The 15,687-nt window shown below is 33.5% G+C and overlaps 1 protein-coding gene across 1 annotated transcript in view; it reads right to left on the bottom strand.

Moving 5' to 3' along the window:
- Positions 1 to 15,687, bottom strand: part of NAALADL2 (N-acetylated alpha-linked acidic dipeptidase like 2) — a 1,210,813-nt gene that overhangs the window by 311,810 nt on the left and 883,316 nt on the right. Inside the window, exons 9-11 of the mRNA XM_064590309.1 lie at positions 11,466 to 11,558; positions 8,547 to 8,752; positions 4,702 to 4,821 (exon numbers count right to left, since the gene is read on the bottom strand). Of these exons, the coding sequence (XP_064446379.1) occupies positions 4,702 to 4,821; positions 8,547 to 8,752; positions 11,466 to 11,558 (419 nt within the window). The remainder of the gene's footprint in view (positions 1 to 4,701; positions 4,822 to 8,546; positions 8,753 to 11,465; positions 11,559 to 15,687) is intronic.

A 15,687-nucleotide genomic window follows, 5' to 3' on the forward strand; every position in this document is an offset into this window, starting at 1 on the left:
CCATGTCATATCCATGTCATTTACATGTTGTAAAACTACTGACACATGTAATGACAGGGACATATATTTTTTTTAAATTTTTTTAATTTAAATTCAATTTAGTTAACATATATTGTATTATTAGCTTCAGGGGTAGAATTTAGTGATTCATCAGTTGCATATAACACCCAGTGCTCATTTCATCAAGTGCCCTCCTTAATGCCCATCCCCCCACCCACCTCCCCTCCAGCAACCCTGTTTGTTTCCTAGAGTTAAGAGTCTCTTATGGTTTGTCTCCCTCTCTGTTTTTATCTTATTTTATTTTTCCTTCCACTCCCCTATGTTCATCTGTTATGTTTCTTAAATTCCACATATGAGTGAAATCATATGGTATTTCTTTCTCTGACTGACTTATTTTGCTTAACATAATATCCTCCAGGGACACCTGGGTGGCTCAGTTGGTTAAGCATCTGCTTTCGGCTCAGGTCATGACCCCAGGATCCTGGGATCAAGTCTTGCATCAGGCTCCTTGCTCAGCGGGGAGCCTGCTTCTCCCTCTGCCTGCCGCTCCCCCTGCTTGTGCTCTCTCTCTCTCTGACAAATAAATAAATAAAATCTTTTTTAAAAATACCCTCTTGTTCTATCCACATCATTGCAAATGGCAAGATTCCATTCTTTTTGATGGCTGAATAATATTCCATTAAAAAATAAATATTTATAAATAAAATAAATAAATAAATAAATATATATATATACATTTATTCAGCTGTAGATGGAAATCTGGGCTCTTTCCATCTTTTAGCTATTGTGGACATTGCTGCTATAAACACTGGGGTGCATGTGCCCCTCCAAATCACTATTTTTGTAGCCTTTGGTTAAATACCTGGTAGTGCAAGTGCTGGGTCATAGGGTAGCTCTATTTTTAACTTTTTGAGGAACCTCCACACTGTTTTCCAGAGTGGCTGCACCAGTTTACATTCCCAACTACAGTGTAAGAGGGTTCCCCTTTCAACATGGACATATTTTAAAAATCATTATGCTAAGGAAAAGAAGCCACACAGAAAGGACTATATACTGAAGGTTTCCATTGTTTATGCTATTCTGAAAGACAAAACCATTTCGGCAAAAATCGGATGAATCTTTGCCAGGAACTAGGAATAAAGAGAGGACGCTGAATGCAAAGGGCTATGATGGGACATTTTTGGAATAGAAATACTGTATATTTTGATTATAATGGTGTTTATATGCTTGTACACATTTGTCAAAATTCATCGACCTGTATACTTAAGAAGGGAGAATTTTAGGGGTGTCTGAATGGCTCAGTTCATTAAGCATCCGACTCTTGGTTTCAGCTCAGGTCATGTCTCAGGGTTGTAGGATCGAGCTCCACGTGGGGCTCTGTGCTCAGGAGGGAGCCTGCCTGGGATTCTCTCTCCCCTTCTCCCTCTGCTCCTCCCCTTGCTTGCATGTACTTTCTCTTTCTCAAATAGATAAATAAATCTTTAAAAAAAAAAGAAGGGAGAATTTTACTGTATATAAACCATTATTTCAGTTCATCTATTTTTTTATTAACATATAATATATTATTTGTTTCAGGGGTACAGGCCCGTGACTCATCAGTCTTATACAATTCACAGCGCTCCACGTACCCTCCCCAATGTCCATCACCTATTAAGTCTAACTTAAACAAAAATAATAGCATACCAAGGTCTAATGGACCAAGGATGAAATGATCATCTTCCTTAATTGGGATAACACATTAAAAATGAAATTTGAACTGGTATTTGATTTAGGGCAACCATTTCACAGTTTTGTTTTTTATCAAGCTTATAATCCATTAAAATGTCCCGTATGTGTCTAGTTTTTAAAAAAATCAGTACATTGAATACTACATCATAAACTAATGAGGTACTATATGCTGGCTAATTGAATTTAAACAAAAATCAATCAATCAATCAATCAATCAATCAATGTGGTACTGTAGCTTAATCTTTAAAGATTCCATCTGATATATTTATTTCTACCACATGAATCTAGATCTTTTTTATTCTGTACATTGCTATACAAGAGTATACTCCATATAATCTTATGTCATCCACAATTTAGTCAGCATGTTTTGTAAAAAAAAATATTGTTCTTTGTAGAAAAATCATTTTTAATTTGTTTTTGTTTAGTTTACACTAGATTATATGAAACATGTATTTGTATATGGTAACAGAATCTAAGTAAACTGATGAAATATAAAGGTCCTGAAGACTGATAAAATGTCTTCTCAAGTGAAGTTACTTATGTTCTGTTATAATCAGTTCCTTTTTTAAAGAAAAAAGATTCATTTATTTATTTGATGGGGGAGGGGCAGAGGACGAGGGAGAGAATCTCAAGCACACGGCTGAGCATGGAGGCCGAGGTGGGGCTTGACCCTAGGACCCTGAGATCATGACTGGGCCAAAATCAAGAGTCAAACGCTGAACCAACTGAGCCACCCAGGCACCCCAGTTCCTTTTATTTTTTCAAGGAAACATTTTAAATCTTTTTTAAAATGCCACTAGTGTTAAATTATTTTAAATTATATAAATTACTGTGAGGTTTTATTTCTTTCAGTTCTCTTCACCTTTATATTTTTAAGTGTATTTATATATTTTAAAGAAAAATATCTGGCATTAAATAATTGTATGCAAATATATCTTAAATTACTATATATGTATTTGTTTTGTGTTAATAAAATTCAATATAGTTAAGTAATTCCCATTTTTTTAAATTGCATATGCTTTTGTTTGAATCTGTGATAATCCTACCTTTCTAATTTGTCCTATACAGCACACATATGCTCTCTCTCAAGTGAAAGGAAATTTTCTTTGAGTAAATTAGAACTTATATACTAATCCTTAGATTAGTATAGAAACATTTTCAACTACTGAACGAAAAGATTCCTCCCCCAAGCAGATAAGAAGGTACATCTTCCATGTCACTATTCATTATTGATAAACCATGCTGTACTTTTAGATAATTAGGTTTAAATGCTAATATTTTACAGTTCTCTATTACAAGATGTACAAAGATATTTTAAAAAGCAGTATATTCTCAGACACTTCTACAGATAGGTATTTCCCTGGATTTGATAGACCTTAATAGTTTGTTATTTCTATTTGCTTATGAATTTCAATGATTACTTATCTTCCAAAGTTCTCAAAATACAAATATTGTAACATGCGAGAAGGAAAAGACAAATTTTAAAATAACCCTCCCCAGTTGCCGGATACTTGAGCTCATACTTTTTTCCTGATCACTCATTTGGACAGAAATATCTTAACTTTCTAAGAGAGATATCTGCAGATATCTTTTGAGTTTTTTTCCAGGCAGGTAAGAGAGTCAGAATGCAAAGCAGTACAAAGCACATGAGGAATTCACTTACAGACCTGGATATAATTTAGGGCATGCACAATGGGGTTTTGCTGATCTCAAATGTACAGATTTATCTATTTCATTTTTCATAATGTCTTCTTTATTATACTACATATGGAAATGTCAGTGAAAACTATTAAACTAGAAAATACTTTATGAAAATCATAAAATGTTAGTTTGCATTACATTTCAATCAGGCATTATGGCTAAAGTAAAGCACCATTCATTATCTAGTTCAGTTTCTATGATACTCACTGGAAACTCTGTGGGAATCTAAAAGGTCATTTTTAATATACACCGATAACCCTTCAGGTTGAGAGAAAACCACCCCCCAGTGGTGACATTATTACTTTCATTCTGAGAAATAACACATATCATTTTATCTGTAGTATAAGTCATAAAAAGAATACAAAAATAAAAATGAACTCAACTAATAAACAGGAAAGATGTTCTGAAAAACTCTTTGAAACAGCCTGGAAATGACTAAATTCTTTTTTAAAAATTTTATTTATTTATTTGTTTGTTTATTTATTTGAGAGAGAGAGAGAGCAAGTGCTCGAGCAGGGGGAGGGGCAGAGGGAGAGAATCTCCAGCAGACTTTGTGCTGAGGGCAGAGCCTGACTTTAGGATTAGCCTCAGGACCCTGAGATCATGATCTGAGCAAAAATCAAGAGTCAGATGCTTAACCGACTGAGCCAGCCACCCAGGAGCCCCCAGAGTGACTAATGTTTTTTCTTTTAAATAAATAGCTCTAGTGAGACATTATCACAAACTACATGTTTTTTTTTTCAAGTTACTCTATAGGAAAATGCATGCTACCCTTTCCCATAAGTATTTTTCAAATAGTATTTTCTAAATATCTTGGAATTAGTTACCACTATATTCTAGAAACTAGACACAAATCCTGCTTTTAGGGGACTTACAATGTTGTCAAAAAGATAAGGCAGATCTCACATTTGCTCAAAACATGAGTGAGGGGGAAGAAGTCTAAAAGTAAACAAATTTACCAAAAAATGTCAAGATTAACAGAATTAGGAACTTGAGAGTTAAATTCAATTTTTAGAAATAAATTTACATTTTTACATATGTTCTCTGTAACTGTAAAATTCTATCTACAACTATCACCATAGCAAGAACAGAATTGCAGAACATAAGAAACTGGTTAAAGGAATATTGATAAAAGAATAAGCAATAGATTGTTTCTTAAAACATAGATGGTTTTGTGCATATTAAAAATAAACGAAAACATCAAGACATGTCAAATTATAGAGAAATAGGCAGTTTTGTATAATCATTTTATTAAAAAGTAGTTCATCTTACCTCTATTACCAGTTGCCGAAGAGATGGTGAAGCCATGGAATGTAGACTTGAGTTACCCCTTATGGGACTGTGGAGACTAACGTAAGCCACAACATTTCTCTGCAGAACCTTCTTGAAATCCTGAAACCAAAACAAACAAACAAATAAAAAACCATTAATAAAAGTAACAGATTTTACTTTATCAGTTATGTGTTGAATAATAAACACTCCCTACTTAAAGTCATTACATTACACAACTACTGTTTTAAAAAAAAATGTACGCTATTAGAGTGTACAAAGGTCATAAAAGGATTTTAAATAAAAGGGATAAGGAGTTACATATCACACATGACAAAATATTTTTAAGCATGTTCCTGAAAAAAGTCAAATCTTAAAAGGAAATATTCTTAAATGGTTAACCTAGTATAAGATTCAACTTTAGAGTACAGAATGGAAAGTTTACTCTAGCCACAGCACTTAATTTTATAGTTACTGAGTTAGAGAACAGACATGGGTAAACTACTAGGGTGATTAATCAAACTAGGCCTTTCCTTTGAGACAATGAGCTCATTTTTACATGCAGTAGCTCTTTATTCTGAACAAAATGGGACATAATACACCTTTGTCCCTGCACATATTACCTGAAATAAAACCTGATACATTTTATGCACATGAGTAGCATAAAATGATTTCAGCAGAATAGTTCTACTTCTCTGCTGAGCTCTATCCCCCAAAACTGAAGACTACTGAGCCTATTAATAAGGTGCTGCTAAGAAGGCCTGATGTTATATTCCTCCTTTTTTGCACAAATATTTAATGACTAATCATCATGGTGACAATTCTATAGAAATGACCTAAAAACTGACCTAATTCATGTCTTAGGACCTTACCTTTCTTCCTCCAACACTATGACATGAAAGACAGCAAGAGCCTGTCTCCCTAGCAAATCAGTATGTGACTCCTATTTTAAGTTGAAAATTCAGTTACACCTCTGTGAAATGGTGAAAACATTCCATTTAAAATTAATAAATGTTTTAAATGGACAGGAATGATGAACTGAAACTTAAATACTCCACTTTGCACATAATGTTGTTTTAAAAAAAAGTCCCTATTTTCGAAAAAAATGCCCCACAAGTGCTGTGGAAAAACAACTTCTATTTACACACTAGCACAGAGACACTGTCTATATGTTAGTCCATTTTACACTCATGAGAACCTCACATTAGTATACATGTGGAGGAATCAAGTCTTGGATAAAGTTAATCTCGCCTAAGACCGCAACGTTTTATGGTAGAAAGAATCTGAAGTCAGACTTTCTGACTGTAAATTCTGTAACATTTCCACAGTAGCCTGTGAAAAATGAAGAATCTTCAAAAGAAGAAATGGTACTTTTCATTTAGTAAATGGTACTATTTTATTTAGAAACTGTACTACTTATTTAGTAAAATATGGTAATTTTCCTCAAGGATCAAGATCAGTATTAAGTCACTTCTGTAATAACTCTATCACTATAAATTTCAGTTTTAAGTTTATTGACCAATATCACCTAATCTTTTTAATTACAGCTGTGGGTTTCAAGGGTTTCCTCTGCAAGCAGAATTAAATACAGCAATAGGACATGTCAACAAGTGCTTTCCTCATTCGTCTTCACTAGGAAATCAGGTTAGAGCATAAAGTAAATGTTTCGTTCTCAGGAGTAGATTTGGTAAAAGTAGAACAGGAAAACCAGTAGTTTTCTAAATTCCTTCTCAACTATTTAGTTATAAAATGGCTTCATGAACAGTATTGTAATAATCTTCTGAGATATAGTAATTTTACATAGTATATTTTATGAGCCAATAATCAAATCTTTATGTTATTCACCATCTTCTTCACTCTTGTATCTTTGCCTACCTAGTCATGGAAAAAGCCAGAAAGTGACTGAACTGATAATTAGTTGCCAAACATGCATATATACATAAATATGTTAGGACAGAGGTCCCTACTTTTTCTGAATAGGAAGAGCCTTTTTTAACATAAATACTATTTCCTATGGACGCCCACATTATTTCTCTATCTGCTGATAGAGAAAAATATAAAATTATTGAAAGATAAAATGAATTTGGTAAAACTTACAAATAAATTTATTTTACAATAAATTTATATTTTATCAAAAAGAAATCTCCTCAATTTGAAAATATAATTGCCCATATACATGCAAGGCCTCTTTATTGATTCAATTTACAGGCTATCATGCTTGACGGTCAAATAAATTCAAAGACTTTTTGCAATGCACTTCCCCATGCATAGGGGCTCAGGATATATAAGTTAGGGACTACTAATGTTGGACAAGCCGACTTTCAGAACATAGCTTAGAAATATACGAGTTAATTTAGGATTAATATAAATTTAATGTGAAAATTACTAGACTGATACGGAGAAGGCTGTATGATATAGAGGAATAAATTTTTGGAATTTCAAAATCTTTAAGACACTCTTTTTAAAATGCACCTTAATGTTGCAAGAAAACTAAAATACTATTTTATGATGAAAAGAATTCCGAAATACTAAAATCAGCCCAGATTACAAATATATTTCCCAAATTGCTTTTTAACCTGTTTATGAAGTAAGTAATTTGGAATAAAGTCTGAAAGGTTGGTTTAGCTATTACATTTTCCATCTAACTAAAAATATGTCAATTTAAAAATGTTCTTCCAGCAATAGAATTTATTCATTTGAATTAGTTCTTTTGAATATGGAACAAATAGTTACACAACTAATTTGAGTATGAAAAATATTCTAATATGCAACATTTATATCTTGATAAATTTTACACTAAAATTTTTCCATTCTTAAAACTTCTTTTTCTTCAAATTAAAAAGACACTTGCTATTTTCTTTTGTGTATCTTTTTGATATTTCCCTTGAAGTCAATAGACATTTTATCTTTTTTTTTTTGAGTTCTTAAATAAAAAATGAAATAGAATTTCCCATTAGATACTTAGGTTGTTTTTTTTTTTTCTCCAAAGCTGAGATAGTAAATAAACTAGAATATCAAATAGTTGTATTTTCCTAGATAAAATTGTATAGATTTTCTCCTACATTTTCCACTAACCCTTTTAAAAAAAAAATCATAAAGCAAATAGAATATCTCAGAGTTTTAAAATGTTTTCATTGTTTTTAATATGGCATCAATCCAATTATCAGTTGATATATCCCATTAAAAATACAGTGCATCTGTGAAACACAGACCTATCAAAAGCATTTGAAACTTAAACATACCAGTGGTATTCTAACTATGACCCATTGCATGCTAGATTTCATTTGGACAAAGCCTTCCTAAGGTAGTTTAGGTAGGTAGGTAGGTTAATAGATAGATTTTTAGGAAAGAAGGAACAGAGAGATAGAAGTGTAGGAATAGAAGGAGGATGGAATGGAGGGAGTGAGAAGGAAGGAAACCACTATTTTAAGCTATGGTATGATGCTAAGATAGTAGATATTTAACATAAGAGACTGTTTCCTAATTCCAGATAATTGCCAGAAAGTTAAAAAAAAAAAAAAGTAATTGTATGTATCACCTGATCTTTTCTTGTCCAGTAACTATCAACCCGTCTAAGGAGAAACACAATAACCAGGTAAAAACAATTGTGGGCATATCAAAGTCTGCAGGTCTGGTAGCAACAAGAGTAAGATAGTAGCAGATCATACACAGTTCACTGGCGTCTAATTCCCTCTCAATCTTATAGGTGATCTCAGCAAGTTAGAAGACAGGACAACTGGGTTGAAAGGTACATTCTTATCCCTGGCTTCAACAACTTTACTTTGTCAACTTAAGTCTAAAAGAGAGAGAGAGAGTGCATGAGAGCACAGTAATTAATCTACATTTACCTCTCCCCATTCATATGAGCCAATATTGCCAAAAGCTGTTCCTCCCCATGAACAGAAAACAATTGTGCGGTCTGGTCTCCACCCTTTCTTAACTCTTAACATCAAGGCCCGGATAAAAGCGGTGATGATGGCAGTGCTGCTGGCCCATTCTTGTCCGTAAGGACCATATGTGGTATGATGGTGGCTGCCAACTATGATATACCGGTCTGGAAATAGAAGGAAACAAGGGCCATTAAAGCAAAATATAAACCTTAACAATAAATTTAATGACATTTACATAATCCTGTTGCACAACTGAGCACCAATTATGTAAAATCGTCCTAATAATTAAGAGTACTTTAACATTTTTCACCCACTGTCTTGATTCACACATCTGTGTATATCAAAGCAGAGGCAGCTGTTGAACTCAATTATGATTCCAAAGCTTAGATCCATGTTACTGTCCTTTGCAACATGCATATTAATTAATGAAGTATACAAATATGCCACAATGAAACCTTTATCTAACATTTTCCCAGAATCATAATGGGAAGTGTCCTGTAAACAATGTGTGTATGCTCAGTAAATATTAATGAACTATTAATACATATGAGGGAGCAGTCATTCAGTAGCTGTAAATATTAAATAAAGTGGTAGTCATATATGGATTTGGAAATAAATGAAGTATTTAGGGAATTAATTATAGCTTCCAACTTAGAGTTTTAGCTCCTCTCATTTCCCTGAAGGAAAAAAAAAATCAACATCAAAAGTCATCCAACTACTGTAAAAGTTTTCTTTTCACATTATTTCATAAAATCATACAAAATTCATTAGACACAACATAAAAAGATCTCCATAACACATGGATGGGGCCTGCTCAGTGTACATTACTGACTATTGTCAATAATAAGGTAGAAAAAACTCTATCTCCAGAGTTTCTTCTGATTTGGTTGCCACTGAATGTTGCTGGTATAGAATTCTATTTCACCAAGTAGTCCTATACATCGGTGTAAAAAGATTTCTTCACTGAGTGTCATTTTATTCAGAGATGTTCTATAGCTCAATGGTGCAGACTCTGAAGCCAACCCTGCTTGGGTCTGGATCCAGACTATTCGAGTTACTAGTTGTGTGACCTTGGAAAGCTTATCTAAGCTCTTTATGCCTTGATTTCTTCAAGTATAAAATGAAAATACAAATACCACATACATCATTCACTTGCTTTGAGTTTTAAATGAGTTACTAAGTGTAAAGCACTTTGAACAGTGTCTGACACATAATAAGTACTACCTGTGTGCGGAATAAATGAATTACTCCTTTACTTCATGGCATCCAAAAGTTATTGGACAGAAAATCATTGCATGAAGTTATTTTAGTTTTCTACACTGATTTTAGAACCAGCAGTGAATTTGATCTGCCAACATTTTATCAAAATTTAATTAATGGTATATCCAGGGTAGTTGCAAATGTTGAAACTCAGGGAATTTATTTACTCATCTCCCAGATATGTGTGAAAGTTCTTCTTGGGATTATCTGTATTCTAGATAAGCCATATCCAAAAGCCTTAATGATTGTTTCTAATTTTCAGAGTCATTAAATAAGAAAATCATGTGAATGAACAGCCAATATTTTTGTGTAGAATTCAAATAAACAAAATTTGGGAAGCTTTGCTTATTATACACTGAAGAATATTACTGGTAAATTGATTTTAAGAAATTGATTTTTTTTCTATATTGAATTTCAATTAGGAAAGCTCTTTCACCCTCAAGCTAGTATAGTTTTGTACAATTTGGTTTTTCCATAAAAACTTGTAAATGTAGCAATGATGATAAATATTTCTGGTGCTTCAATTAGAGATTCTTATGATGGAAATTTGTTGAAATAGTTGAAATGCAGCCATGACAATTTCCAAACCCATTTATATCTTGTATTGAAAGACATTAAAATCAGAGGTTGAAAGACATTAAAATCAGAGGTTGTTCAACATTGCTACTGTAAAGAAATCAGAGAAAATATGAACCTTCCATAAATTTTCTAAAAGAGTTGGCTGGCAAGAAACTTGGGGAGAGGTAAAACTTGATCTCAAAATTCTCTAGGTTATCAATTACAGGGTCAATTTGACTAAAGTTGTGGAGAAAAATAATTCTCCAAGGAGAACCAGAGTCAATATCCCAACCAAATCAACAGAAGTGGCATAAGACTGCTGCATTCTACCCTGTATGCCAAGCACTCAGACAGCAGGATGTGGCTCAATCTCACAATGCATTCAGGAGAATCTCTTAATTAATATATGTACTAGCTAGTTTTACTTTTTTTAGCCTGCATCATATTATCTGAAGATGCCATGAACATCCCAGAGCAAGGTGTACAATTATTTAAAATTTAGCCGGGTGATCATTTTCATAAGCATCTTCAAAACCTAAAGCCATGCAGACATTAGGCAGAACTGTCAGTGGACCAAGGTTCAGAGACAGAATATAGATTAGCACTGAAAGATTAGATTTTGGAGATAAAAACTTCATTGTTTTTTTAAAGACACCATTAAAACTAAAATATTTTCTTTCTTAAAATGTCCTTTCTTGATAAAAGTAAAAACTCCAGTGGTTATGTTATAGTGAAGAATAAACAAACAAACAAAAAACATTGGATTTTGTAGCTTTTCTTCATGAGACACATGCCAATTTAACAAATCTAAACTCTGTTTTCTTCTTTTGTTTTGTTTTGTTTCCCTTATACTCTCTACTTTGATTTATTTTTGAAGAGAGTAAGAGAGAGAATAAAGACCTACTTCTTGGTTTCCTACTGACTCACTCTGAGAGTGGTATGAACTAGTTACATCTGAATTAGGAAATGAATTTAATTATGTTCTTACATTGTTATAGAGCATTTTCTTTTGATGGTTTAATAAATTATAAATACATAGAGAATCTCAGCCCTACTTACCTGGAGATGTCAAGCCCTTTAAATATCCAACAACATTAGTAACTGTTTTGAATTTTGTAACTGTCTGAACTTGCATGTTGACAATTCTTTCATCTGAAAAAAAAGTAAGATATTTATTTTTCTATATTCTGTTTTTTCTTAAAACATTCAAATTAATTTATCTAATTTCACCAGCAAAAGAATTCCAAACAATTGAATTTTTTAGAAAATCAAAGTTATACCTTTTGACAAATATCTATTCAATACTTTGTGTCAACTCTATTTTAGGTACTTGTTATACAATGATGACTAAGTTACCATTGCTGGCCTCACAGACCTGCAGAGCTATAAAAAGGGAGCTCTAAGCTACAATTAAGTTCAATATGAGAGCACCCAGAAGACCTCAGGGAGATGTGGACAACTCATATTTTAAAAAAATACATATCAGATAAAAATATTTCTGAAGAAATTTAAGTACTTTTCTAGCTTCAGAAAAAAGAACATGTGGAAGCTAATTTAACCTTCCTGTATGACTCATTATTACATTATCACATTGAAAACTGTAAAGCATTACAGAAATTAAAAGAATAAAGGTTTCTAAAGTTAGACATATTTCCAAATATTGCAGTCTTCATTTTCACCTGTGTTGACTGCTTCTCACCTGTATTCTAAATCTCCACCAAATTGCTCTGCCTCTTTGAGTTCTTGTATTCATGCCTGATATTCAAAAATTAAGGCAACAAATAAGGCAAAGACACCAATCAGGAGATACTTCAGTCATAGTCCTGAAGCTGTCTTTGAAGGCCTTTAGGGGTGACATGTATTAATCCTGTGTTTGATGGATCCTGGGAAGTCTGGGGGTAGGAAGTTTCTAGGAGAGGTTCAAGGGCAGCCACGAGGTTCTGTTGGGGGTGGGTAGGGGTGGCCATTAGAAAGCAGCTAATGCAAAGCAGTAGCACTATACTGACAGCCTTCAGATGTCACTTCTTTCTAGTAGATGAAAATTGATATGATAAATAAGTTTCTTCTTTCCTTGAATGTACCCTTTCTAACCATTTAAATGAGAAATCAGTATTCTGAATTTGTTAAAATTAAAACTAAAACAGGAGTAAAGACACCACGAGAGAATGCCTGAGCACCTCATATATGAGAAACGGAAATCTGCTTAGAGCCCGAGTATTGTGGTTTTAATTTAGGTGCTATGCATTTTTGTCTGCTTTAAATTAATATACTTGGTTTTTTACAGCAGTTTCAGATTTATAGAAAAATTGATCAGAAAATACAAAGTTCCCAAATATCCAATCTCTCTCCCTTGCTCCTATTAACATCTTTCATTTGGGTGATCTATTCATTATCATGATAAGCCAGTATTAATACATAATTATTAACTAAAGTTCATAGTTTACATTAGGCTTCACGCTTTGTGTTATACCTACTATGGATATTGACAAATGCATAAGGGCATGTGTCCAACATTACAGTATCATACAGAACAGTTTCATTGCCCTAAAAATCTCCTGTGCTCTACCTTTTCATCCTTCCCCTACTCCCTCCTTATTGAACCCCTGGCAACCACTGATCTTTTAAATTTCTCCATAGTTTTCCTTTTTCCAGAACATCATATAGTTGGACTCATACATTTGTTTTTTGTTTTGTTTTAAGATTTATTTATTTATTATAGATAGATAAATAGCAAGGGTGAGAGGCAAAGGGAGAGGGAGGAGAGAATCTCAAGCAGACTCCCCACTGAGCACAGAGTCCTAACTCCTGGATCATTTGTCCTTGTCTGATTTTGGTACCTGGATTATACAGCCTCACAAATGTTTAGGGATATTTGCGTCTTTTCCTGGATTTTCTAAGAGTTTATATGTAGCACAGGGATTATCCATTTTACAAAGGAGTACTAGGATTCACACATAAACTATTTGGTCCTCATAGTTTGTGTGTGGGGTGGAGAAGGAGGGTACATTCTCACTTAATGTATATTTTCATTTCATTTAATTAATATTTTAATTCAATTAAATTCAATTAAATTCAATTCATTTAATTAATAAATATTAATGGTTATAAATACATTCAGATTTTAACATGTTCATTTCTTCTAAATTTATTTGCACTTAATTGTTCATGCTTCCAAAAAAAGAGAATAAAAAAAAAGAAAATCATTGCCATATATAGTTGTTTTTTGTTTTTTTGTTTTTTTTGGTCCTCTCTTCTAACATGAACTCACTCATCTTTTTTTCCCTTATCAGTTTTGCCAGAAGTAGCTAATTTATTAGTATTTTCAAATGGGATTCATAGATCCTCATTATATATTTTTTCAACTTCAATATTATGTTCTATGCTTACCATTACCTTTGCTCAATTTCACCTGGATGCATTTAAGGCTACAGATTTTTTATATAGATGTGGTATATTAATTTCAACATATAGTCTTATTATTTTACATTCTCAATTTTAGAATTTTACTACCATTCTTTTTTTTAACACTATTCTGAGTTTGCAGGTTATTTTTTAAAAGATTCACTTATTAATTTGAGAGAGAGAGAGAGAGAGAAAGAGCAGAGAGAAGGGGGAGAGGGAGCGGAAGAGAGAGAATCTCAAGCAGACTCCCCGCTGAACCTGAGGCGGGGCTCGATTTCAGGACTCTGAGATCATGACCTGAGGCAAAACCAAGAGTCAGTCACTCAACTGACTGAGCCAGCCAGGGACTCCCCTATCATTCTTCCTATAATACATATAATACATTAGCTCAAATATTTTTTTAAGTATCCAAATACAAGGTGTATGTTATTATTGATATCTAACTTAATTATGGACAGTAAGCAAAGTCTGTAAGCTATTGATTCTTTGATATTATGTGAGAATTGTTTTGTGACCCTGTTGTCTATTACATCCAATAAACAGAGAATATACATTTTAATAAAATGTTCCATAGAAAAACATGCATTCCCTATTACATGACTGCAGCATTTCATATGTATGTCCAGTAGATGAAGCTGGAAAACTGTGTGGTTATAACTTTATTAATTGTATAATATTTTCTCTATTATTGAGACATGTTAAAGTTTCCCATATGATTTGTCTTTATCAATGCCCTGGCAATACTATCAAATTTTTCTCTGCGTATTTTTAGACTAGTTACTTTCATGCATTCAAGTTCGGAATTGCTATATCTTTCTGATTTCTATATAGAATATGTAGAACAATTATTCTTTGCATCTTCTCTATCCCAATTTTTTTTCCTAAACTCTTCCTCCCCACTTCCCCTCTGATATTAATAAAATTATTCTATCGTTCTTTTGCTTAGTATTTCTCCAATATATATTTTCCCTGCATTACATTTACTTTTGCCAGGCATCCCAGGGGCATCTCTGGCTCGGGGATAATTTTCATGCAAATTTCTTGGCTTGCAGTTTCGGTACTACAATAGTCGTGGAAATTCTGAGCTAGAGTTTTGGGGTTTTTTTTAAGATTTTATTTATTTATTTATTTGACAGAGAGAGACAAAGCGAGAGGGAACACAAGCAGGTGGCATGGGAGAGGGAGAAGCAGGCTTCCCGCCGAGCAGGGAGCCCGATGCGGGATTCGACCCAGAACCCTGGGATCATGACCTGAGCCGAAGGCAGACGCTTAACGACTGAGCCACCCAGGAGCCCTGAGCCAGAGTTTTTGATTTCTAAATACAGATTTTTTTTTTCACCCAGAGTTCAGATAGAAGAAAGGTTTCCTCCACCAGTGGGTGAGTTCCTTTCTAGTCTTCCTACTACCCCCATAGTCCTGCATTTATATAGGAATGCTAGTTACAACTCCCTGCTCCCTATAGGCACATAACTATGTCTTCTGTCCTCATGTACTGCTATATTCCCACTGTAATTTACCAGAATCCATAACTTCCCACCACCAGGCAACCACCAGGTAAACTCTTTTGCTTATTTCTCTGATTTTTTGTTCCATCTTTATTTTTGCTTCTGGATATTTGACTTTCTTTTTTAATAGCTGCTTTTTAAAATGCTTTGTCTTCTATTTCATACAGTCCTCAACATTTGTATGGAAGCATTTCAAATACTTTATCCTGACCTCTTTACATCTTAAAGATGTAAGGAGACCATCTTCCCCTATCGCTCCACTTTGTAACACCAAATCCCTGAAAACTGAGGCTGCCCGGGGAACTGTCAGAAGACACGAAGACTCCCATTATGCAAACCCAGAAAGATAAAAACTGGGGTCTGACTCCAGTTCT

The sequence above is a fragment of the Mirounga angustirostris genome, unplaced genomic scaffold (genome assembly GCF_029215605.1).
Source record: "Mirounga angustirostris isolate CCGP_5_RB_7025 unplaced genomic scaffold, mMirAng1.0.hap1 SCAF_1, whole genome shotgun sequence".
In the NCBI taxonomy this organism is placed as follows: Eukaryota; Metazoa; Chordata; class Mammalia; order Carnivora; family Phocidae; genus Mirounga; species Mirounga angustirostris.